Consider the following 26,805-nt stretch of genomic DNA (forward strand, 5'->3'; position numbering starts at 1 on the left):
TTAACAAATATGTACAGAGTGAGCTCATTAATGAACTCATCAGAACTCTTGCTGATGTGAAACTTCATGGCCAGTTTGATCCAAATCAATTAATATGCGCGGAAGGTACAGAGTTCAAAAGGCTGTGAATAGGCAATGTCTATGCCAAGTTGTTCAAGGGGCCATACTTCTTGACATTGTGTGCAGAATGCGTTCATCATGTAAGCTGCTGAGCTCCAAATAATATGAAGCCTCCCCAAAAATGAACTCAAAATAAAAAATAAATGTGGAAGCCAGTGGGTACACAATGCCATGCTTCAATGGTGCCATGCTAAAGCAATCAATGGTCAAAATTCTAAGCAATCATTTTTTCTGAGTAAAATACATTGGTTTCATAAACGATTTGCCAATTCATAGCATGTTAGAAGTACATACACTATCTCACAAATCCAGCTCTCTCGAGACAAAAACATATCTATGTCTTTTGACTTCTTTTAGCAATAAAAGTTTGAAAAAAACACGTGCTCGTCAAGGTGGAAGTCAGAAAGGGGCTTTACAAATCCGTTTGCCTGACTCTCAGGACATAATCAGATTCATCTCAGGTACACTCAGGTTTGCAAGTACTTGTGAGCTCGAAGTAAACAAGATTGCTCTCTCTGGACACTCAGTGCGTCAAAGATTGTGCTGATGCATGTTGCCAATTTCAAGGTGATTAAAAGATAATGGTAAATACTATAACCAATCACCTCTAACACTAGGCCACCTGAAAATATAGCACCCACAAACAGTGGTCATCATCTATTGTATATATGATTATTACAGGGGACAGATACATACTTTCTGGTTGGAAAATAATTAAATGAATAAAATAAATTATTCTAATCATTCTCAAAAGATAGCTTGTCAAATGTATTTTAGATGCATGTTGCCAATTTCAATGCGAAAAATGGATGATATGCAAGCAGAAAAAGACAAATAAGTGGAAATGAAATATTTCAGTTAGGGTCTGTTTAACCTTAAATTCAGCATGATAAATTAAATTTTAAGTGGAAAGTAACATAGAAAAAGAAAAATGTTATGATATATTACAACATAATTTTTCTTGGATGTTCAATTTTTCAGTTATTGTCTTTTACATAAATAGCACTCTCTCTTAAAAATCTCGTCATTTTGAACACCCTTATTTATCTATTCATTTATATATCTTTTTACACGTCTGTTTTTTGCTCTTTTGACAATACCTGCATTCTAATCCTTCCGTTCTTGCCTCATCTACATATCTATTTATCTCCAATGCAATCCAAGCAGCAACTGGGTCACAACTTGTAAACAACTGAAATCCATGCCCTACATTCTATATGATCTTACTGGGCATGACAAGATAGATTCATACAGCTACTATTATTATATGACTCCTGTATTCATCCTTAACCTGCTCAACTGAGACCTCTCCCCAAAGCCATGTACATTCTTACTGAGCATGAAAAAAACCCAAATGCATATGCTAAAACTGACATTTTTCCTTGGTACAGTTATTGTTCCTTAGAAACATACCCAAAGACTCAAATTTTGGGGGGTGGAGCAAAAAGTCTTAGGGTAAATACTTTACAAACATGATAGTCTAGTTGTACCTGTAACTCTAGAGTATAATAGTATAAAGAAATATTAGGGTATAGTTTTTCTTGTATCCTCATGCTATAATAGTACAGTCTAATGTCTGGGTCTAGTTTTACCTGTTAATCTAGGGTGTAACAGTACAGTGTAATATTTGAGTACATTTTTTTCCTGTGACTCTACAGTGCAACGGTACAGTGTAATATTTGAGTACATTTTTTTCCTGTGACTCAAGGGTGTAACAGTACAGTGTAATATTTAAGTACATTTTTTTCCTGTGACTCTAGGGTGTAAACAGTACAGTGTAATATTTGAGTACATTTTTTTCCTGTGACTCTAGGGTGTAATAGTACAGTGTAATATATAGGTATATAGTTTCTTGTAACCCTAGAGTATAAGAGTAGTCTCTTTTCTTTGCTAATAAACCTTGTTTAACAAAGTTCAAAAGTCCATTAAAATCTATTACAAAAGATTTCCAATATCTTATAGGCAGTATATTTACAATACCAGAAATATAATCAGTTAAATACCTGAATATCATGAGAATTCTGTGGACTGTTGCCTCTTCCAATAATGCAACCAAGATCAGCCAACCTGGAAAAATAAATCCTTCTAAATTGACAAATAAAACAACAACAAAAAAATAATGCAACATGAAATTAAAAACTTGTTTTATGTAATAAAAGTAAGGACTTGAAGTGATATTTAAAGTTATTTTTGAGATACTGATCCCAACATAGAACACTGGTATCTGATGACCCAAAGTCTCCAATTGTACAGAAATATTCACTGATATTTTGTCTCCTGCCCAATATGGTGACGTCATCAAAAGTATACAGCAAAGAAATCTGATTGAGAATGTCATGACTGGTTAGAAATGGAAAGTAATCAAGTTTTGTGGCTCCTTAACAAACGGCACAAGAGTACAAGTGGAAGAAATGGATCAGTGGCACTGATCTTGAAGACAAAACTTGACTGTGATACATGAGATCTTGATCTTGAAAAGAAGACTCCTAATGTGTACCTCTTAATGATGATGCACAAATATGCAAAGTTTCATCCCTTGATCTCAAACGGCTCTCAAGTTACAGAGTAGACAGGGAAGTGTAATGGAAGACTTAACCCTTTACCTCAAAGAGAATAGTTACAAAGTGCAGCACACTATAAATAGAACACCTGTTACCTATTCGACTCCATACGCATAGGCCTGCCTGTTAACTGTTAAGCAATGTAGTGTATGTTATGTTTAACAGCAATTTTAACCATTTTACATTTTTGATACAAATCTATTATGTGTGTAAAAATTTAAGAGTAAAGTCCGATTGTTAAAGCTGTGTAATTATTTTTTACGGAAGAATTTTTTATGTGCTTTCAAATCTTGAGAGAACTTGTTCACCGTCAAGTCAGTGAGACCACGTGTCCAACCGTAGCTGCCATTTCTCATACTCGAAATTTACAAGTTTATTGTCTGCATCTACATCACTAAATCATCTGAATTTGATAATTTATAAAAACTAATTGCTACCTACATCAATATCAGAGCCTTTACCTAAGTTATTGAAGCTTTCACAGTTGTGATTCTAATCGTGAAAACTTCGTAAGTACTGAATGAAATCCACAACCAGTTACTTTAAATAGCAGATACTGACCAGAGCATAAACAGTGACCACGTGATCTGAAGTAATTGTTATTTGCAGAAATGAATGTAGTATTTAATAGAGGGTTCTCCCCGAAGGTGGCACTACGAAAACCGGATTAAAATGGCTGATGTTTACAGCAGACGTCAAAAAGCTTCCATGCGAATGGAGTAGAGACGTCAAAAGGCGCCTTCATGCGAATGGAGTAGAGGTGTCCAAAAGTGCTTGCATGAGGTAAAGGGTTAAAATACAAGCTTGTGACCTTGACCTTGAACACAGGACCCCCACAGTAGTACATGACACACCTTCAAATGATGTTGTTTAAGAATACTATGCTTCAATTCTTTATCTCATGTGTCCAAAAAATGTACAGAATGAAATGGAAAGTGTGATGGAAACTTAAAATACTGACATGTAACCCTGACCTCACTACCTCCTATTGCAGATGCATAAACCCACAATCATGTGAAGGACATTAATGCAAGCAAGTACTAACTTATGAGTCTCATCATCCCATCTTCCGTAGCAAATGTCCAATCCCCCCAGGAAGGCAATCTTCTGATCTATCACAACCAACTTTTCATGGTGTGCCCACAGCAACACACCATTTGCACTTGCACCATGATCTGGATGTCGCAGCACCTGTTTTTGAGAAAACAGCAAATCTTAGAAAGTATACATATTATATGAACTGTGCCAAAGAACAAAATTAACCAGAATTCATCACACTTAAGTAAAGATATAGCACAATTCACATAAATTACAGACTGGCAAATAGTGATTTGCAAAATTATGTCTACAGTGGTTGATATATAAAAGATTTTTTTAAAAACTACCATGACAGAGACACTATGCAAGACCTCCTGACCCTGACAAGACCATCTCAGTACAGCAGTTGATTGTTTTCCATAAGTTTGACCAGTTTTCAGTAAAGTGTAACAAAATGTCATAAATTGCTATTGTAAAGCTGGAAGGCATATTTGAAAGTTCGGTATTCAAAACATGCAGCGATGGTAAACATTATGTTCAAATGAAATGTTTGTAAACTACACACTGACCTTATTTACCACTAGTACAGATGCACAAACTTTAGTTCCAAACCCTATGCAGCTCAATGGCTAGTTGCTATCTCTCAACCTGACATAATTCTTGTTATTAAATCTACGGCCATGAGACATAATCAAATTGATATGCGATGTCCAATGAACGTAACTGTGTCCCTTCTTGTTTATATTCACAGGAATCTGAGTATTCCTTTTTATTCTTCTGTGCCGATTATTAACACATTTTAAGAGGCTTATTTTCCCTATCATCTTCAACATGATCACTTGCTGGATGCTATTTTGTAAATTCATAGTCAACAGTTTGTTCATGCAGATGCTTTGCATGAAAAAATGTGTGCAGTTTATACCATCTAACGTACTGCTGTAAAGTTTGTATGAATTCCAGACTAACTCCACTAATTCTGAAACCCATATCAAGTCAAGCACAGTAACTAAATATCCGAATTTTTGGCAACAATAATTTTTCTATAGTTATTGCTTTTATTCCTTAAGTCCATAATTTAATGGTCATTTTCGTAAGACTGATGTCAAACTCGTAAAGGTTGGCATACAAGTCCTTTTCACTGCACTCAAAATGGGAGACATCTATGTTCTGCCACCATAGATGTCTGCTTTATTGCAACCAAAATAGAGCCAAAACAAGATCTTGGTCAAGCAGGAAAAGCGCCAATGACTGAAAGTGACAGAGTCAAGCCTGTAAAATCTTCACCAATTGCAACTTATGACTATGCCAAGGATATTCATGGTTTGGAAGCATCACTTAAAATTGTATATGCTATGCAAGTTTGGGGAAACAAAAAAAAAATGGACAACGTCAGAGAGAAGGGTGAAATTGTCAAGGAAGTGACACTGACTTGCGTTTTAATGGTGGAAAAGTTTTAGAAATCTGGTGATCTCAAAGTGAGATTATGAAAGTAAATCCACATAAGATTTTTCACCTTAAATATGATCAAGTCTCTAGGTTTGCAATCCCTAAAAGATAACAAGCCAAATTAAAAATCCAATTGCTGAACTGAGACACCAAATGTTATGACTGTGAAAAATACCTACGATACTGTATTTCCAAGAAAGGTAAATCTCCTAAACAGGAAACATACATTCAGTAAGTAAAAAGTCTTTATAATATTTACTGATATATGAAATAATAAGTAAAATAACATTCTATATATACCATCTCCCACTGGTATTAAAAAGTATCTCTAACTTTGCATTTCCTTAATGTTAACTCCATAAAACTACAGTAATCTAAGTATCAATAATAAAAAAGTAGTAGGTTGTTGTATGCAACCTGAAAAATAAATTTCTACAAATACAGCTGATGTGTACTTTCCTAATAGGGGCAAATACTCACTGTACCTTAATATTTTCTGGACATTTCCGGACAAGCGTATATTTGCTGTATCGGCTGTTAATGTTCAGGGCAATCTCCATCTCTTTGTAAAGCAGAATAAACACCTTTACTCCAGCTTTCTGAAAAATGGCAAGAAAAAAGTCTACTTATTTAAACTGAGAATGACAGGATTATCTTTCGGATTTATTTAAAAGAAGAATAACTGCTGTCTTGTCTTGCATCAATATATATTTCATTCAGCACACTTACCTAAACCACTTAAGGATTTGACTCTTAAGTTGTGGTTTTGCTAAAACCAAGCGTTGTATCCCCTTTGTAACTCTTCTGTTCACACTTTGGTTACAAAGTGGAAGCCTGCAATGTTCAAGAACACCTATTCGATTTACCATATGAATACAAACTGTGCTGTTGGTTCAGCTGGAGACCTGCAGTAACAAGATGCTCCCAGGATTTTATAAGGGGGGACTCCCCCTCCTTGTCACAAAAATAAAGGGGGAGTAGAACACAAATGATTAGGGGGATGAAACAGCTAAAGTTCATTATTTACATAACACTGTTGTATAAGCATTAATCTGTTCACTGTTTTTCAGCTTAATCTGTTTCTTATCTGTGTATGAATGTTGTTCTGTACTCTGAAACCCCTTTCAATGACCACAGGTATTGTCTTTGGATAATTCTGCTCAAATATAAGATTTTTCACAAACAACTATTACAGATTTACTCTTCCATAATGCTGTCTTATGATTTTAAGTCCATTAATGCAAAAGTCTAGGTATATTGATCAACAAAATGTCTTTAATTTTTAATTTAATTTTCAGAAAATTATTAAGATTTATCGTAATCTTTATGCTAGGGCTACATGGTTTAACTGTAGAACATGATCCCACAGCGCTACATTGCGACAATACTTTTAAACTGTCTGTATTTTTTATTTGGCTTCTTTGTCTGCCATTTCTACTTTCATTTTGAAATACTAGAGAAATGAGGGGTTGACCAGCATGCTGTCAGTTTCTGTCCATCCAGTATGTACACTGGACACCCATTTAATGCCATTTTGGGATTCAAAATCACTCACTATTATCTCCATTAATACTCTCCCAAATCCTATAATCTAATATACCTCCTGAAAACAAATTACCTTCATTACTACGATCTGCCAGTATATGCCAAAATAATTCGTCATCTAAAGAAGGGCAATGCTGGGAATTGGCCAAATTGGTATTCATGATAGCCCATACTATAAGTGTGCATTTTGCAAATCTTCCATGATGCATAGTCAAATCTTGACACAATTCTTGTTATGGTTTCCAATAAGCCAAATAAATTTAGTTTAACCATTCCTGTTAAGCCACAGAAACAATGTGTGTAAACAACAATGAAAAATATATGTCGTGAGAAGCGTTACAATATTTCTACAATTTCTACATCATTTTAAGTGTGAACAGCTTAATAAAGTTGTATACTGCACTGAGTACATTTTCATGTACCAAAACATGAAATTAAATTGAGGAGGTTCTCAAGCATCACTTCTTTACAAGTGCATGAAGTCATAAAAATTTTGAGTGAATCATGCAATCATGTGCCCTGGGAGCATCTCTGCAGTAAAGTGGGAAATAAGTCATGATTGATTATCTATGTAAGCAACAGGCATATGAACTGTTGATTAATAGAGAAATAATTGCTTTTTTTCCCCAATTATTTTAGTGCTTTGTTTTTGTCTGATCCACCAGCAGGATGAATAAACCTGGATTTCACAGGTTCCATTAAAAGACCTTATGAAATGAGGCTTACATTAAATTGAAATTTTTCTACCTGAATATATATATCATTTAAGTATATAACCTGTATTTAATATAATCAACATTAAGATTAAATTTGGTTTTCTGCAAAAGAACAAAAAAACTAAGGAAAAATTATTGTTGCCCAAAATTCCAGATAATTATTTACCATGCTTGATTGGATCTGGGTTGATTTACAGCTGGTCACAAAAAAAAATCTGCAACTTCCTGGTTTCACATGGTTTTCAATGACTTTATAAATTTCTTTCAAAGAACTGTTAATGTGATAATTTACAATGTATAAGCATAATGAGTATTTTCCTTTTCATTATTTTAATGGAAGACAGAAGACACGGTCATTTTACATCCAATCTTTCCCAAAGTTCATAGTATTAAGATATGCCTAGGTAACAAATGACATCAAATAATGCTACAATCACATCTTTTTGAGCCATGCAACTAGCACTGATTTTATAAAAAGATGATATTCGTAATAAACATACAGCCTTTCTGGTGAGGATGACATCCAGTCTCCAGAAGTCCCCTTGTGTCATTGGCCTCTTCATGTAGATTTCTGGAGTTAACCTGATTTAAAAAAAAAAAAAAAAACTTGTAAGACATGGCAACATAAGTCTAAAGTGTAGTGACTTCGGGTTTTTGAGTGTCCTTTTGAAAAGTCTCAAATGCTTACAGAACAGACATCCTTGAAAAGTCCCTGAACTATTGCTAATGATGATTTTTTTTAAAAAGTCCTACTAGAAAGTGCTCAATAACGAGACTGTGGTTTTCTATGGGCACTATTCAGTGGGACTCATGGGGCAAGAGAAGTAAAATATGACTATTTGTTGCTTAAAAAATGGGAATTTATGACAATACTGTCACATCAGGAACTGAGATCAGAATACAGGAATTCCCATGAAATCCTGAATTATCACATGTATGGTTGTATCTGCCCCAACCTCTTTCTATGTGCCCCTGAATGTTGCCATTGTGGTCTTGTATTCAACTGACTAAAATATCTCAAGAACATTCTAGTTCAATAGCATATAATGAAAGGTATGCATATTATATTGCCATGATTGTAGGTTTGTCTGAATTTTCTTCCCACTGTACTAATGTAAATAATATTTTGCAATAAATCTGACGGGAAGTGGGTATACAGAAATAGTTCTTCATAATCCATTTCCCTTTATTACTGGAACAGCACAGATGCAAACTGTCTTCCTACATTAGTTTCCCCATATTAGGTTAATGTAAATTTCCAATGGTTGTGGTTTATCCATTTTATCAATATATATTACCCAATAAAATGTATCGAGTCTCAATGAAGGTGACCTACCATGTATACGTCAAGTCTAACTGCAAACTGCACAGATCCAGACCTGACATAGCATAATACACAGGCACATCTGGGTCACTAGAGTTTGTTAGGATTTATCAGTAGAACAAACAACATCAACCCTGAACATCCTATGCATCCTGTGATGGCATATAAAGGTCGATGTTGCTGTAATTTGGACTAAACGTAGAAGCAAGTATAAGCTACAAACGGGGCCCCGAGTGGCCGAGTGGTCTAAAACGCTCTCCATTACAGATCACTGCCATCTCACCTCTGTCTGCGTGGGTTCGAGTCTCGGATTCGGCTAATGTGGGTATGTAAGAAAGCTTGCCAGTAGCTTCTCATGGGTCGGTGGCTCTTTCCGGGGTTTTCCCAGGTTCTTCCTCCACCATTAATACTGGCCGCCATGTATAGCCTATTGTGTGCTGAAAAATGGCGTTAAACCCTACAACAACTACAACAACAAAGCTACAAACAGTATTCACCAGAAACGCTCCTCCAACGACAAAGTACTGTATAAACTGGCTTATAAGACAAGTCCAACTGCAAACTGCACAGACCTTGATCTGCCATTGGATAATGCACTGGCAGATCGGGATCTACATAGTTTGTTAGGAATAATCAGCAGACCAAACAGTACAGACCCTGATCTGTAGGCAGATTAGGATATTACAGATCAGGATCTACGTTCTTTTGCAGTTGGACTTGACTATAATATATAATGTACCTCTTTCTAGCTTATGTGCTGTTCGCTAATATGTCACAAATACACACCTTGACCATAAATGTAAATTAAATGAAACAATGAAAGTGTTGTCTCCTCACCACCAGCCTGTGATGAAGATTTCTTCCTTAGCTTTCTCAAGTGCATCAGCCACGGCTTCAAAGTAAGATGATCCATCCACAAACCTGGAAAGCAATCAACCTGTATACAGTTCAGTATGAAGGAAAAATCATATATAAAAAAATATATTACATAATTCCTCATTTAAAAAAAACAGTTATGAAATTATTCCAGAGGTTTCATAAATTTCATTTTGAATGAGCACAAATATTAGATTTTTTTAATTACTGGTGTGAGTGTGTGTGATTTGGATTTTGAATATAGCTTTAACAACTTTTCAGTCATATTGCTATGATGTCTGCAGTGTTGCAGTTTATAGTGATGTCAAGCACTGGGGCATCATGCCACATACATGTAGCATCATGTCCCATCCAGTCACATTATCCTGACATAAGACAGACCAGTCCTAACACTAACCTCTTAATGCTGAGTGACAAGCGAGGTAGCTGTTAGTAGCATTTATATAAGTCCTATGGCCAGGGTTCGAACCTGCAACGTCCTATATCTAAGGCAGACACTCAAACCACTTAGGCCACCAAATCACTGGCAAAAAAATATCTGACCAAATCAGCGAATAGTATAATGAAATAACTCTGTAATACATTTGGATGCCTTGACCATTACCCCTGCCTGTACAATGTCATAATACAATGTTATGAGGTGTTATTATACATGTTACATATAGAAATATGATACCGCATACAGAAAAATGATGATATGGCATACAGAAAAATGATGTTACAGCATACGGAAAAATGATGATCCAGCATACATTAATATGATCATATGGATACATTAACCCCATTTACATAGTAGGTATGTGATAAATATTTTTAATACATACCAATCCATGATTACCAGCTCTTACTGCTAACCTTTCGATCATGTACTCTGCAGTATGTACAGATAAAATGTATCTGATAAAAAGTCACTGTTTTGTTTTTGTTGCTTTTAATAGCTCTTTCAATGCATTATTGGTCATACCATTCCAACAAACCAGGAGCTAAGTGGCTTACCAAAGGACACAGCAAACTCTTGCTGACCTTGGCAGGTATCAAACCCACAACCCTCGCATTATGAGTCTGAGACTCAACCAACTAGGCTGCCACAGCTGCCTGATAAAAAGCCACCAAGCATCACTTGCCAACAACATACTTACTTATTAAATGCACTTCAGCTACTCAAATTTGCAATGTTTCCCAGCAGAGTTTTTCTGTCATAATAAAACTTTTAGACACATATCTACACAAAAGTAAAGACAGAAGACCAAATGTTTACAAAATGTATTTAATAGAGTTCAGCAAGTCATAAATAATTGTTGTTTATATGGTTAGTGAAGGAGTTAAATGTGCCATCAAACAGATAATACTTTGCATGGTTTTCAAACGTTTGTGGATGGTGAAAACAATTATCTTTTCTCCATTAAGCTTAATACTTATAGATATATTGGTTGATGTATTTAATCTTGTTGGCAGCATCTCAATTTAAAGACGGACCTTACTTAGTCTATATCTTTGTCAACTACAACATGTTAATTAATCATTATAGCATTTCAAAGAAACAAACAATTATTAATTCTGAATAATATCTACAGAAGAAAATGTAAATGATATCTGACTGGAGGAAACAAGGTGACACCTTACATAGTAAAAGATATCTGATGGGGGAAAACTAGATGACACCTTACATAGTAAATACTGCAAGAAAGAAACCCTTTTAGGGCACGCAAGTTTTGATTATTTCTGTGTGATGCCTCTCTACATTTGTATGTGGTCACCTTTCCACATTTGTATGTGATGACTTTTCCACATATGTATGTGATGACCTTTCCACATTTGTATGTGATGACTTTTCCATATTGTATGATCACCTTTCCACATTTGTATGTGATGACCTTTCCATGTTTGTATGTGATGACCTTTTCACATTTATATGTGATGACCTTTCCATGTTTCCATGTGATAACCTTTCCACATTTGTATGTGACAACCTTTTCACATTTGTATCAATCATCTTTCCACATTTGTATGTGATGATCTTTACAAAAATACATAAGAGATATATTATGCTGAGAACACCTCTCAAATGAAGCTAGTTAAATTTGGATGGACAAAAGAAAATAGCTTCAAATTCAGGATCCTGAAAGTGACTCTGGGCTTCTCTGGTCAAGTATGAATACAGTTCTTGTTTTGGTTAAAATTTTAAAAAAAGGCTCCCAGCAAAATTTCTTGCAGCATCCTGATCCTAGATTTCTCAGTTAATAAGATTATTACTTCTCTTCAACATTAAAGCTCTATGCACATTGCTAAGAAGTCCATCTGATTTGTCCCCAAATTAATGACCGATACGTTTGCCAATATTTCAACCTTTATATCTTGACTTTCTGGATGACATCACAAACAGGGGAAAAGAAATCAATTTATTTGCTTCATTACAGAATTAAACTGTGGACAAGAATCAAAACCTTACAATGACCCTGTCTAAAGCACTGAGGGACTCACCATCTTGCAAATGACTTGTCCCTCACTGGAGCAAAAGAATCATATCTATTGGGTTTTGTAAAGTCCTTCCCTATGGTAGTAGCTGCCAAGTTGATACTGTCCTCCCATTCTTCAGCCTTCCGCTTTGTCCAACACTTAGCTAGTAAGTTCCTAACAGGAAATAAAAGATAAAAGATAAAATACTATAATTGTACATATTTTATAACCCATGAAAAAAAGACGTCTATGTAAACAAAACTTTTATGACACTCCAATTTACTTATATTTATTATAACTTGATGCTAAACTAAACATGGCCCAATTGTTGAAACTCCATACTTGGTACTGAAATCCTGAGAGTCTGTATCCTGCCTTGACCATGCTTGGTCAACTGCTGTAGAGCATCTCATTAAAGGCAATTTAGTCCAATTGTCTTTAATGAGCCATTGTACCATTAAACAGTAATCAAACAAATCATCAGTTTCATGTTAAACTGACAATTCATCTGAACATATGGCCAAATGTTTTTGAATTTAAGTATAAACTTCAGTACAGTCAGTGAAATCCAGCATAGGATCTGACCAATCATCCAAACATATGGCCTAATGTTTGAATTTAAGTATGAACTTCAGTACAGTCAGTGAAATCCAGCCTAGGATCTGGCAATTCATCCAAACATATGGCCAAATGTTTGAATTTAAGTATGAACTTTAGTACAGTCAGTGAAATCCAGCCTAGGATCTGGCAATTCATCCAAACATATGGCCAAATGTTTGAATTTAAGTATAAACTTAAGTACAGTCAGTGAAATCCAGCATAGGATCTAAAATCAAGCCTAGCATCTGGCAATTTGTCCAAACATATGGCCTAATGTTTGAATTTAAGTATGAACTTTAGTACAGTCAGTGAAATCCAGCATAGGATCTAAAATCAAGCCTAGCATCTGGCAATTTGTCCAAACATATGGCCTAATGTTTGAATTTAAGTATGAACTTCAGTACAGACAGTGAAATCCAGCCTAGGATTTAAAATCCAGCCAAGGATTTAAAAACTACACTGAAACTTAAGCTCTAATCGAGAAAGTTTTCCTCCTGATTAATATGTTTCTTAACTTCTGACTTAAATTTTAGAAATATACATTAAATCCAAGCCAGATGAGTTCCAACAAGTCAACTGCTTTTAGTGCATTGAGCATCCACTTGAGGTACCTAACTCCAGTAATGATATTGGCAAAACTTATATTCACTGCCCTCAACTACTTACAATATTTTTAATTGAAAGTTATAGACAGTCACATATTTGCTCAGCCTGAAATGCAAGTACACTCTGGTAAATAGCAGGCATTCATGACAAATAAACCATTCATGAGAATTAAATCAGAGTATTTTGTCTGACTTTTCAGTTTCCTCTGATCATTCCCACCCAGTGTTAGATATATGGTCTGTTATGCTGAGACAGGAAGTCAGAGTGTATACCCTAATGAAACCATGTGGTAGTAGAATAAACCTGTCTGTTTATGATATGGTTTCTATAATTAAGTGATGCTATATTGACTCTAACTCACCTGAAATCAATAAAAAGAATATTAATCTTTCCTAGTCATAAAAATTTGAACATAAATTTGAAACATTAATAAGCCAAAATATGAGCTGATTATCTAGTATTTAAAAGATTCTTCTCCATAATGCTGCATTGCCTAGTCACACGACCACTAAATCATGAAGAAAGGATCATCCAAGCAAGCAATGTGAGAAAGGGCCAAGTACAAGACCCACACAACTGTTTCAGATCTTGATTTGAGTGACAGCTTATTAAAGATATAAAGCATGTTTTTATTGTATGTCTGAAAAATAAATCGTCTTTCTGTCAATTTCATGCAGCCAAGTATCAATGCAAGATCACATAACTTTGCTATGCCACTGCATGTTTTGGCAAATTCCTGCTTTTCAACAGGGAATGTACTCCCACCCCATATTACTGTCCAAATATCTAACATTGTGTGGGATAGGTCAGAGGAAATTCTGACTGTGAGATGCAGTTATATTGAAAAAAAATGCTTTTTGAATTTTGTAGAAATGAAAAAGTCTCTCTGTTTTTCTCAGATCACAAACCAATACTATAAAAACTTGCAAGAGAAAAGAATTATTATTTAAATTATTTGAAATTTCAAAACTTTCCAGTTTTTGCAACATTCAACATCTGCTGGCAAAAAACTATAATTTTTAACTTAAAATCCTAACTAAGAATAGGGAACATTTACCTTGTCAGATTGGTGACCAGCAAACCATGTGGTGCACCTGTGGCATCAAGGCCCACCTCCACTTTGAAGTCAGAGTCCATCAATATGACATCACAGATACATCCATCTGAAGGCCGCACATATGTCACAAATGTGTCTTTTACTACAAGCCACCTGTAATGAAAATCTGAAGTTAAAGCACTGTCCAACTTTGAAGGTTATCAAATCATTCTATGAAAGTCAGAGTTATCTTATCAACTTTTGGAATGGTAATTTAGTAAAATATAACTAAACTGTCTGTATGTCTTGGGTGCTTAGTTAAGTAACTGAGTAATTCTATCGGTAGAAACTAAGCTACAGTAAGATCATTCATTAGTATAAACAGTAAGACCATTCATTCATAGAAACAGTGAGACCATTCATTAGTAGAAACAATGAGACCATTCATTAGTATAAACAGTGAGACCAATCATTTGTAGAAACAGTAAGACCATTCATTCATAGAAACAGTGAGACCATTCATTAGTATAAACAGTAAGACCATTCATTAGTATAAACAGTAAGACCATTCATTCGTAGAAACAGTGAGAAAATTCATTAGTATAAACATTGAGACCATTCATTAGTATAAACAGTGAGACCATTCATTAGTATAAACAGTAAGACCATTCATTCGTAGAAACAGTAAGACATTCATTCGTAGAAACAGTGAGACCATTCATTAGTAGAAACAATGAGACCATTCATTCGTAGAAACAGTAAGACCATTCATTAGCAGAAACAATGAGGCCATTTGTTAAAATATGCAAATACACAAACCCCAGTTTGTCATGCTCACCTTTTATTTAGCTGGAAAGTATTAAAAAAACTTGAACACTGAGTGTAATTTAAAAAGTTTTATGGTGGCTACATTAGATATCACACAGGCATCATTTATATTGAGGACCAATCAGACATCTTAAGTCATTTAGTAAAATCTGATATGACCATCCATTCAGGATTAGTAGCGACAACAAGATCATCAAGAAGGTCCCATGGCAGCCATACTGGACGTGTAAATCACACCATTTTCATTTAGGACCAACTCATAACAAATCTTCTGGTCAAAACCCATGGCAATATTATTTTTCAGTCACATGGAGCAGTGATAATACGATTTTAAAGATGGCCACTGTAGCAGATATATTGGGCATTTGATCAGCACCATATTTATAGCCTGCCAAAAATCACATGAAATCTTTCTGTGAAAATTCCATGTTGATATGACCATCCATGAAGGTGGAGTATTACAACAAGATTTTCAAGATGGCTACTCTTGTGGCCATACTAGACATTAGACTGGCACCATTTTTATTTCGGACTAACCAGACATAAGAAGTCTTCTGGTGACAACCCTGTCAGTATGACTTTCTGTTTAGGAGAACCCCTACAAAAAAAAATTCATGACTTCATGAACAATCATAACTGTTTGTGAGTGTTCTTGAAATGTTCATGATCAGTTCATCATTTGAGTTCATGAACAAATATATTCATTAAAGTTCCGCAACTAAGTTCATGAACACTTCAAGAATTTTGATGAATCATGTACTTGAAGTTCATGAACACACTGATGAACTTTTATGAACTATTCTAATATCTTTGAAGTTCCTGAAATGTCATGAACATGGTTCATGAACAATTCAAGTACTTTGATGCACCACCAAGATATTTCTTAAAAATGTATATGAAATTTCTATATCATTATACATGTACTCACAAAATGTTCATGAAAATTTATCATACAAACTTCTCACAATAATTATATTAGTGAAATATAAATAAAGGTGAATATTTTCTTTTTTTAAATGATATGATACTGTATAAATATTCATAGAGATCTAATTCAATACTTGTGTACTTAACCTGAGTCGTTCTGGATTAATATGGGAAAATATTTTCTGGCCAGCATGAACTAAATGTATTTGCTATAAAAGCTTTCAATGACTCTGTTCTAACATTTTTGTCCATAACTGTCATAAACTGCATATTCTGTTGACTTAGTCACTGGTTGCCAATTTGCCATAAAAACCGAAATATGTAAACAATGATTATCCTGATCGGATGATTGTGAAAGAAGACGCGATATGATTGGTTAATATAAGTGCAAGAAGCTAAGCCTCCTTTTCCCCACAAAAGAAAGATCACGCAAACAGTTCTGCAACAAGTAAAAACCTTGAACTAAAACCGTGGAATCCCATGGAATGGACAGATAAGAATATTTTCAATATCATTTGTTGTAAGTAAGTAGAAGTGCAGAGAAGCAATTAAGAAGAATATGAAGGAAATGGTTTGGTGAGAGCAAAATTAGGCGGAAAAATGTACCCAACAAAGATCATCAAAACTACGGTGAGTATCTTTTTCTTGGTCAGTCGTGATGATTTCAGTGGAAGCTGTATGGATATTTTATTGGTTTCTATATGTCATCATGCTAGTTTTAACCAAACTAATGATACATGATTTTCTTCAGACCTAATTTAAACTTGCTCTTCCAATTCTTAAAATCACTAAACATTAGTACAGCATCTACGATAAAAACTGAGATGTTCTATTTCATCTTCTTTTTCATGACATCACTATTTCTATGATCTGATAATTTTGTAATTTAAAACAAAAAAAACTAAAATAGTTAATGTGTCAAACTGTACACAATACAGGTGCAATTTATAACAATGTGATGAAACCGGAAGCAGCTATACGCAACATGTGAGTCAGAGTGGATGCATTATTGACATGCTAAGGGCTTATACCACAAAATTCTGATGTTTTATCAATAAAAAATGGTGAAAAATTTTGAAAGCACAAAATAACTGTTATCTGTACTGTATATATGTGTGTGTGTGTGTATATATATATATATATATATATATATATATTTATTTATTTATTTATTTACACACACACACACATACACACACACAGATAAGGTTATTTAGTGAACGATGTTGTCAAAATATTTTGTCATATTTTATTGATTAAAACATCCGACTCCTGTGACTATACCTATGGCTAGCCAGCTTCATTTAAAATACAACTAGTGACAAAATTCTTCAAATAATATAAATGCTCAGTAAGTTGTGTACTGAGTGTAAGGGAATATTCGACAGGTGGCAACCTGATTATTCTTGGAGATTTCAACTTTCACTTTGACTGTCCCAGAAACACAAATACATCAAAACTCATAGATTCCATTCATGTTTTCAACCTCAGTCAGTTCACCAACCCACCCATAACCATGGTCACATTTTAGACTGGATTCTTCATAGACCTGATGATAACATTCTATGGTCCTCCCTGGTATCCCATGACCTTGCATCAGATCACCTCTGCATTATATGCCATCTTGACGTATCAGTCCCTAACCCTCTACCTTTACCTGCTACTAAGAAAAACCTCTGTATGATAAATAGAACCAAACTAATGCACGACATCCAAGCTAACCTAACAACTTGCTTATCTCCTACCGCAGAACAACTCGATAACTGTCTGCATTCATTGTTTGACAAACATGCCCCAGCTACCAAGTGCAGAGTACACTGGTCAACAGTGAAATCATTACTGACTTGAAAAGGCCCTAATCTGTAGTATTTTGGTGTGCCGAACACGAATATAACCGTGAAAAATTTGTATTGGCTCTCGTTTTGAAGATATTCATATACCTCATTTTCTATGTTTCACTGTGTAAATTTCTCCAGTAGGACTGCAGCAACATCCGGAATAATGATGTAACATTGCATAATACCATCATGCTCACATCATCCACAGTTGATTGCATCATTTTCTGATGCAATGCAATACTAATGCCATGCGGCTGCTGAAGTAAGTTGACGTCAGCAGTGTACTATACATGTGTAGGCCTATTATACTAATGCCAGGCGGCTGCTGAAGCTGACGTAAGCAGTGTACTATATAAAGCCCAATCAGATAGGTTCAGCATTTAAAATATTTTAGACGTTGTGCGAGACAGTTCAAGCTACTGTTACATAAAACTTATTATTTTATCCATTTACGTACAATAAAGAACAGTAATGCCTCGAAAGTGTGTTAATACCGCGGACAATTTTTGCTATATTTGTGGGGAAGTGACATTTGCCAACCAGAAGAAAAGTATCAATTCTCAAGTGAAGAAGGCATATCATCTTTACTTCGGATGCAAGGTTGGTGACCAAGACAAGCCTTGGGCTCCGCATATATGCTGTGCTACATGTACAACACAGCTTTCACAGTGGTTGAATTGCAAAAGGTCATCAATGCCGTTTGCAGTCCCAATGGTGTGGAGAGAGCCAAGCAACCACCTAAATGACTGTTACTTCTGCTTGGTTCCTCCTCTTTCCGGCGGAATAACGAAGCGAAAGAAGTCGAGAATAGTCTACCCAAACATTCCGTCTGCATTGAGACCAGTTCCACATGGTGAGGGACTTCCTATTCCAGAACCTCCAGCAGAATATTCTCTTGATTCATCTGACGAAGACAAAGGTGAGTCGACCTGTTCTTCTCCTGGTCCATCAGCATGCAGTGATCCAGATTTTCACTGTGGTGCATCATCAACCCCACACAGAATAACACAGGAAGAACTAAATGACCTGATTCGTGATTTGGACTTATCAAAGAACAAGGCAGAATTGCTAGGATCAAGACTCCAACAATGGAATCTTCTAGAAGAAGATGTCACAATTACTGCATATCGAAAGCGCCACCAGCAATTGGAGCCTTTCTTCAGAAAGGAAAGTAATCTGATATTCTGTTCCGATATTGAGGGCCTCATGAATGCTTTAAAAATCACTCATGACCCACAAGAATGGAGACTATTTGTGGACTCTTCGAAACTGAGTCTCAAGGCTGTGCTTTTGCACAATGGAAACATTCTTCCATCTATTCCAGTAGCGTATGGTGTCCACATGAAAGAGACATACGATAACTTAAGGCAGCTACTGAATTCCATTGAGTATAACAAGTACAGCTGGCACCTCTGTGGTGATTTGAAGGTAGTTGCTCTTTTAATGGGACTGCAGCAAGGATATACAAAATACATGTGTTTCTTATGCGAGTGGGATAGCCGAGCAAGGGAAATGCACTACATGAGGAAGGAATGGACTCACAGGCAGAATGTAGCCATTGGAGAGAAGAATATCCAACACCCAGCTCTGGTTGAGGCTCAGAAAATCTTGCTACCACCCCTTCACATCAAACTAGGTTTGATGAAGAACTTTGTGAAAGCCATTGACCGGACTTTGCCAGCATTCCGATACCTGCATGAAAAATTCCCTCGACTCAGCGAAGCAAAGATTAAAGAGGGAGTTTTTGTGGGTCCTCAGATTCGAGAGCTTTTCAAAGATGACCGGTTCAACAACTTGCTGGAAGGTGACGCGAAACAAGCATGGAATGCTTTTCGCCTAGTTTCTACAAACTTCCTCGGAAATGTTAGGGCAGAAAACTATAAGGAACTAGTAGAAGACATGTTGATGAAGTATAAGAAACTTGGCTGCAATATGTCTCTAAAGATTCACTTCCTTCATTCCCATTTGGATTTCTTTCCTAGCAACTGTGGTATTGTTAGTGATGAACACGGCGAACGTTTTCATCAAGATATCGCAACAATGGAACAAAGATACCAGGGAAAATGGTCCACTACAATGCTGGCTGACTACTGCTGGACACTCCTCAGAGATGCTCCCGAACAGCTGTACAAGAGACAGGCGAAGAAATCTAAGATGTAGTCAATGACTTGATTTTTTATAGGTAGGCTATTACAGTTGACCTTTTACTATTGGAATGCATTTCGTTATGTAAACATTAATTTCTTGCAGATTACAAAAAAACTAGAGCCAATTTTGCAATTTGACTGTCATATTTGTGTTCAGCACATAAAAATTGATAAGAATTGACTAATTTTATTTCAGTAACATGACTTTTGTAAAAATTTGTTGTCCAGTGGTATCAATTCAAAAGTGTTCTCCATGGTATAGCAGTGTTAGGGACCAGCTTCGCACTGCTAAAAGAGACCGCCGTAAAGATGAGAGGCTCTGGCTTTCCACCAGACTCACTATTCATAAGCAAATCTATAAAGTTGCTAAGAAGAATGTCACAAATATAGTCCATGCAGCAAAATCAGCCCGCTACACTACTAAGATCATGGAAAGTTCCAGCTGCAAAGAGCTCTTCAAGATTACTAACAAGCTAATGTCAAGGAACAAATCAACACCACTTCCAACTACCTTCTCTCCAGTCGTCCTTCTGGACATGTTTGCAAATTTCTTCCGTGACAAAGTACAAACCATTAGAGATAAGCTTGACACCACAATTTCAATTGACTTGTTGTCACCATACAGCTGGGATACAGAATTTGAGTGGCAACCAATAGCAGCATTTGAACCTGTCTCTATGGATTTTGTATGTACAATCCTGATGAAGAGTGCACCAAAGTCATGTGAACTTGATCCAATTCCAACATCACTGCTGCTTGAGTGCTTAGATCCAGTATTGCCTTCACTAACTGATGTTATTAATACCTATCTCTCATCTGGGGAATTCCCATCATTTTTCAAAACTGCCATTGTAAAGCCTCTGCTGAAGAAACCAACACTAAACCATAATGATTTAAAGAACTACCGCCCAGTTTCTAATCTCCCATTCATATAAAATTTTTTAGAAAAGGTTGTTCTATCCCAGCTTGTATCTCATCTAAATTCAAACAGTCTTTTTAGCAATGTACAATCTGCATATCGCTCTTGCCACAGTACTGAAATTGCTCTTCTAAAAGTAGTTAATGACATTCTCTCTGCATTGGATAGTGGAAAGATTACAGTCCTCACCCTCCTTGATTTGTCTGCAGCATTTGACACAATAGACCATGATATATTACTTCACTGTCTCCAGGATGTATTTGGCATTCATGATACAGCCTTACTGTGGTTCAAGTCCTACTTGATCAACAGGACACAAATTGTATCTGCAAATGGAATACACTCCAGCCCAGTTGATCTATGTTGTGGTGTTCCACAGGGGTCTGTTCTTGGACCTGTTCTCTTCATTCTATCACTCAGCCGCTCTCAAGTGTCATAGATCATCATCCAGTGTCTCACCAATTGTACGCTGATGACACCCAAATATACAAATCTAGCCACCCAACTTAAGTTGATGCTACCATCCAAGGTGTAGAGAGGTGCATTTCTGATGTGACATCATGGATGACAGCTGCAGATGAATGATGATAAAACTAAGGCCATTCTGATCACAACATAAAGACTTTCTCATTCACATCCTTTACCTCAAACAATAAATATCAGCAACACCAACATTAAATTCACACAATCAGTACGAAACCTAGGTGTTACTCTGGACAGTACTCTCACACTGCACCAACATGTCATGAACATATGCAAGGCTGCATATCCTGAGCTGAGACGCATCAGCTCCATTTGCAAATATTTTTCAGTTGATGCTACTAAAACACTTGTGTGTTCATTAGTACTTTCAAGACTGGACTATTGTAACTCAATTCTGTCTGGTTCATCTCAATATCTACTCCAGAAACTTAAAAAAGTTCAAAACACAGCTGCTTGGATCATACTTACCACGATCAGAGCACACCTCCCCGATGCTCTTTACCCTACATTGGCTATCCATTCGATCCAGAATCAAACACAAAATTTGTTCTCTTGCTGCGTTTCACTGTCGGACTCTAGTCCAACATACCTATCTGATCCCACCCATGTATACACACCAGCAAGATACTTACGCTCCTCTTCTGACAATCGTATACTCATTATTCCCACTATGGAAACTAAGTCATATGGACAGCGTTCTTTTGCATACCAGGGCCCAGCAACGTGGAATGAATTGCCCACTGAACTTAGACACAAAGACACAGTGATCACATTCAAGAGGGCTCTCAAAACTCACTTATTTCGACTGCAAGAACAAACTTAAAGATCTAATAATGTTTCCTACCTGAAATATTCCCAGCATGTTTTTTATTTTTTAAAGTTTTTTTTTTAATTTCATGGTGTTTGTTTTTGTAATAATATTATTATATGTTTTTTATCTTATAGGTGTTGTCTAATGTTGTAAAGTGCTTAGAGCTTCTAAAGATTAGGCACTATACAAAGTCCTCATTATTATTATTATTATTATTATTATTTTTAAATAATTTAGAGTTGGATCATAATTATTCCAGTAAATAAGGTGGGTACAAAAATAATGTGCTAAAAGCTGAAGTCAATGTTGATCAGAGGTTATCTGTAACTAACCATCTAACTCTATCTTTCTTTCAGATCAGACAGCAGAAAAGTAAAAGTATTAGAGGATGAAGTTTGTAGGTTAAGGAGGAAAATTTGAAAACTGGAGGATCCTATGGCCAAGATGGAAGAGACATTAAACAGTGACTGCTGTACCAATGTTAAAGATCCAAACAGTAATCTGATGGAACACCTTAAGTTGCAGAAGGAGACATTCAGTAGTGACAATGGACAGAATTTGATTAAATTATAGGCCCTGAACATCTTCACAAAAGAGTTATTTGATAGGTCACAATTGCCCTAATATCTCTTGAAAAATTTCAAACAAAAATTACATAACACACAAGAGGCCCCGAGTGGCCGAGTGGTCTAAAGCGCTCTCCGTCACGGATCACTGCCATCTCACCTCTGTCTACGTGGGTTCGAGTCTCAGGCTCAGTCAATGTGGATATGTGAGAAAGCTTGCCGGTAGCTTCTCGTGGGTCGGTGGTTCTTTCCGGGGTTTTCCCGGGTTCTTCCTCCACCATTAATACTGACCGCCATGTATAGCCTATCTTGTGCTGAAAAATGGCGTTAAACCCATAACAACAACAACATAATGTACAAAATGTGTTTTGCTAAGAGTCAAAAAAAGAATATCGCTTGTCAGATTACATTCTTTGCTGTATATTAGAAATGTATCTGAAATTAAATACCATTTTTATGATAATATGTTGCATTTTATACTGTTTTAAAAGCCCCACACACATCTAAGGTCAGATATGCAAATTTTTTTATGAAGTCATGAATCATTCATGAGAAACTTTGTTTATCATAGTTCATGAATATGTTCATGCACTTGTTCATGAATGAAGATGATCCAATTTGTGAACTTGTATGAACTGTTCATAAAATCAGTTCATGAATATTTCATGAACTGTTCAAGAACAGTTTGTGAAGTGTTGATTCATGAACAGTTCATGAATTCATAATTTCATGAACTGACCATTTTCAGTTGATGCACATTCATGAATAGTTCATGAACCTTTTGATGGATTTTCATGAATGGTTCATGAACCGTTCAAGAACAGTTCATGCGAGTTCATGAATTATTAATGATCATGTCGTATGGGAAGTGTCAATAACAAGATTTTCTAGATGGCTGTTATGGTGGTCATACTGGACATCAGATTGGCACCATTTTCATTAGGACCAATTAGACCATTGAAAGAATGTGTAAAGCTTTATGGCAGATCCTTGAAATACTTAACTCTGCTCTGCAGCGTCAAAGTCATTTAAGATACACCAATGTGGGTGGTATTACAAAAACGCAGAAAGATATAGCTCTAAAATGATACCAAATAATCTGGAAGTTCTAGTTGCACTACAAAATACAGAGGGAAAAACCTCATTTTTTGAACCCGTTTTTTTTCTCACCCAAAACTCGCTCATGGTCAGAATGCGATTTTCTGTCTGGATTTTAGACCTTTTGGTCTCAGATCTAAAGCAGACTGGTCTGAACTGCACACAGACAGGTGATCTTTTGCAAAAACTAGGATAAGGTGGACATTTGGAATAAAGAGTGGTCTCGATTAAATTATACTCTACAAAAATCATACCCTAGTGAAAATGTGACTGAAAGAAATCACAGGGAACATTTTTTGACATTCACTCAAATGTTCTTTTTTTAAACTAAAATTATGGTATTTTAGGAGATTTTAACCAAAATTTCTGAAAATATCAGTGAGTGTGTGATTTGGATTTTTAACTTAGCTTTAACAATTTTTCAGTCATATTGCTACAATGTCTTGAACAATTTGAGTAGCTTTCAGCAACATTTATATTTCCTGTTTCTGACAGCTGTAATTTTATTGTTCATTTTGGGAACAACAACTTCTTTCCACATCTTTCCTTATTATATTTCTTTTTCAAATTTTTGTTGATTTTGTTGTATTTCTGTTTAACTTCAATTGGATTTAACTGCCCTTAACCCTTTACCTCATAGAGCATAGTGACAAAGTGCAGCATGCTATAAATAGAACACCTGTTAACTAGCAGACCGCATACGCATAGCCATGCCTGTGAATTGTTAAGCAATGTAGTGGTGTTACGTTTAACAGCAGTTTTAACCATTTTACGTTTTAGGTGGACATCTATTATATGTGGAAAAATTTAAGAGTAAAGTCCGATTGTTATAGATGTGTAATTATTTTTCACAGAAGAATATTTTATGTGCTTTAAAATCGAGAGAGAACTCGTTCACCGTCATGTCAGTGAGGCCGCGTGACCGACCGTAGCTGCTATTTCCCATACTCGAAATTTACACGTTTTTCGTCTGCGTCTACAACACTAAGTCATATGAATTTGATAATCAATAAAAACTAATTGCTGCTTACAAAAATATCAGAGCCTTTACCAAAGTTATCGAATCTTTCGTGGTTGTGATTCTAATCGTAAAAATTTTGTAAGTACTGTATGAAATCCTGCCTGTGAATTGTTAAGCAATGTAGTGGTGTTACGTTTAACATCAATTTTAACCATTTTACATCTTTGGTACACATATATTATATGTGGAAAAATTTAAGAGTAAAGTCCGATTGTTACAGCTGTGTAATTATTTTTCACAGAAGAATATTTTATGTACTTTAAAATTGAGAGAGAACTCGTTCACCGTCATGTCAGTGAGGCCGCGTGACCAACCGTAGCTGCCATTTCTGATACTCAAAATTTACAAGGTTTTTGTGTGTGTCTATATCACTAAGTCATCTGAATTTGATAATTTATAAAAACTAATTGTTGCCTACATCAATATCAGACTTTACCTAATTTACTGAATCTTTCGTGGTTGTTATTCTAAGCGTGAAAACTTTGTACGTACTGAATGAAATCCGCGGCTGCCATTTTGGAGACTGGAGATTACAACCCTGTTACTTTAAATAGCAGATATCGACCAGTGCATGAATAGCGACCACATGATCTGATGAAATTGTCATTCACAGAAATGAATGTAGTATCTAATAGGGGGGTTTTCCCCGAAGGTGGCGCTACGAAAACTAGCTCAAAATGGCCGATGTTTACAGCAGGCATCAAAAGGCGCTTCCATGCGAATCTTGTACAGGCGTCAAAAGGCGCTTCCATGCGAATGGAGTAGAGGCGTTCAAAGACATTTGCATGAGGTAAAGGGTTAAACAGGACTGATTTCTTGATTTCCATTTTAAGGCAGAATTTCGCTTTTCTCCTGAAATGAATCTGATTTTCCTCGATATTGACCCTTTTTTAAAACTGTCACCGAAACTGTTTTTTTAAAATATAATAGTCAATCTAGTCCCATTCCGCAAAAAGCTTTCTAATAAGTATTTATTCCATATATTATTTAACAGATGATTGCTGTAAATAATTTTCTGATTGGTCAAAAGTTTTTACTTGCCCAATGAATCGTCACATAACAGAAATTGATGGGAATGACCATGCTTGCTAAACATGGTGATTTGAATTTTCAAGCAGGATACAAGTTGGAATAACCATTTGAAAAATGTGCAACATTGAGAATAGTTTGAATGCAAAGTCAATAGGTCCAAACTGATTAACTTCCAGAGTTTAAGGCAGGAAAATGCATAGCTCACTGGTGGGAATTGTTGATATTGTTGCCAGATACTGATATCTATCAAAGATAGTCATATCTTTGCGGAGTTTTCTTGGCCCACAAGTAGAATCATCCTTCAATATCATGAGTGGTATTATTGTTTATATTATCAAAATATTCTAGGTGTGTTGGAATTCAGTGTAAAATAAGAGTAATTATGTCATGATAAACATTTGTCATGGCTGCTTATGGAACAAGGACTAATTCAAGAGACCATAAGAGCATCATAGTTTGTACATTGATCAAAAATCAAGTCTGCACTGTACAACAGTGACATAAGGCAGGCACCTAGGATTTCTTTTCTTTCATAATCAGTGTCTGAAATGGATGATTTTCTGTAATTTTGCATCATTTTCACAGTTGAATTTTTCAATGCAGTATGATATTTTATATTTTATATATGTTTATGTTTTCACAGATGCCTATGGATATGTTCCAGGCTTGATACTTTGATTTTTAAAATCACTTATTTTGTGTCAAGCCAGATTCTTCACATCATTTTGTATATACTGTATATATTGTACATAACAGATAGAAGGCCTCAAGGTAGATTAGTTCTGTAACTGAGTTACCTTCGCTAAATAA

General features: G+C 35.7%; 1 protein-coding gene across 1 annotated transcript in view; it reads right to left on the minus strand.

Moving 5' to 3' along the window:
- Positions 1-26,805, minus strand: part of LOC149786244 (phospholipase D1-like) — a 142,632-nt gene that overhangs the window by 43,903 nt on the left and 71,924 nt on the right. Inside the window, exons 7-13 of the mRNA XM_089976625.1 lie at positions 14,347-14,499; positions 12,108-12,257; positions 9,588-9,671; positions 7,927-8,008; positions 5,651-5,764; positions 3,727-3,872; positions 2,124-2,187 (exon numbers count right to left, since the gene is read on the minus strand). Of these exons, the coding sequence (XP_089832751.1) occupies positions 2,124-2,187; positions 3,727-3,872; positions 5,651-5,764; positions 7,927-8,008; positions 9,588-9,671; positions 12,108-12,257; positions 14,347-14,499 (793 nt within the window). The remainder of the gene's footprint in view (positions 1-2,123; positions 2,188-3,726; positions 3,873-5,650; positions 5,765-7,926; positions 8,009-9,587; positions 9,672-12,107; positions 12,258-14,346; positions 14,500-26,805) is intronic.

Source organism: Sinohyriopsis cumingii, chromosome 12, assembly GCF_028554795.1.
Source record: "Sinohyriopsis cumingii isolate HCF-2022 chromosome 12, ASM2855479v2, whole genome shotgun sequence".
Classification (NCBI taxonomy): Eukaryota; Metazoa; Mollusca; class Bivalvia; order Unionida; family Unionidae; genus Sinohyriopsis; species Sinohyriopsis cumingii.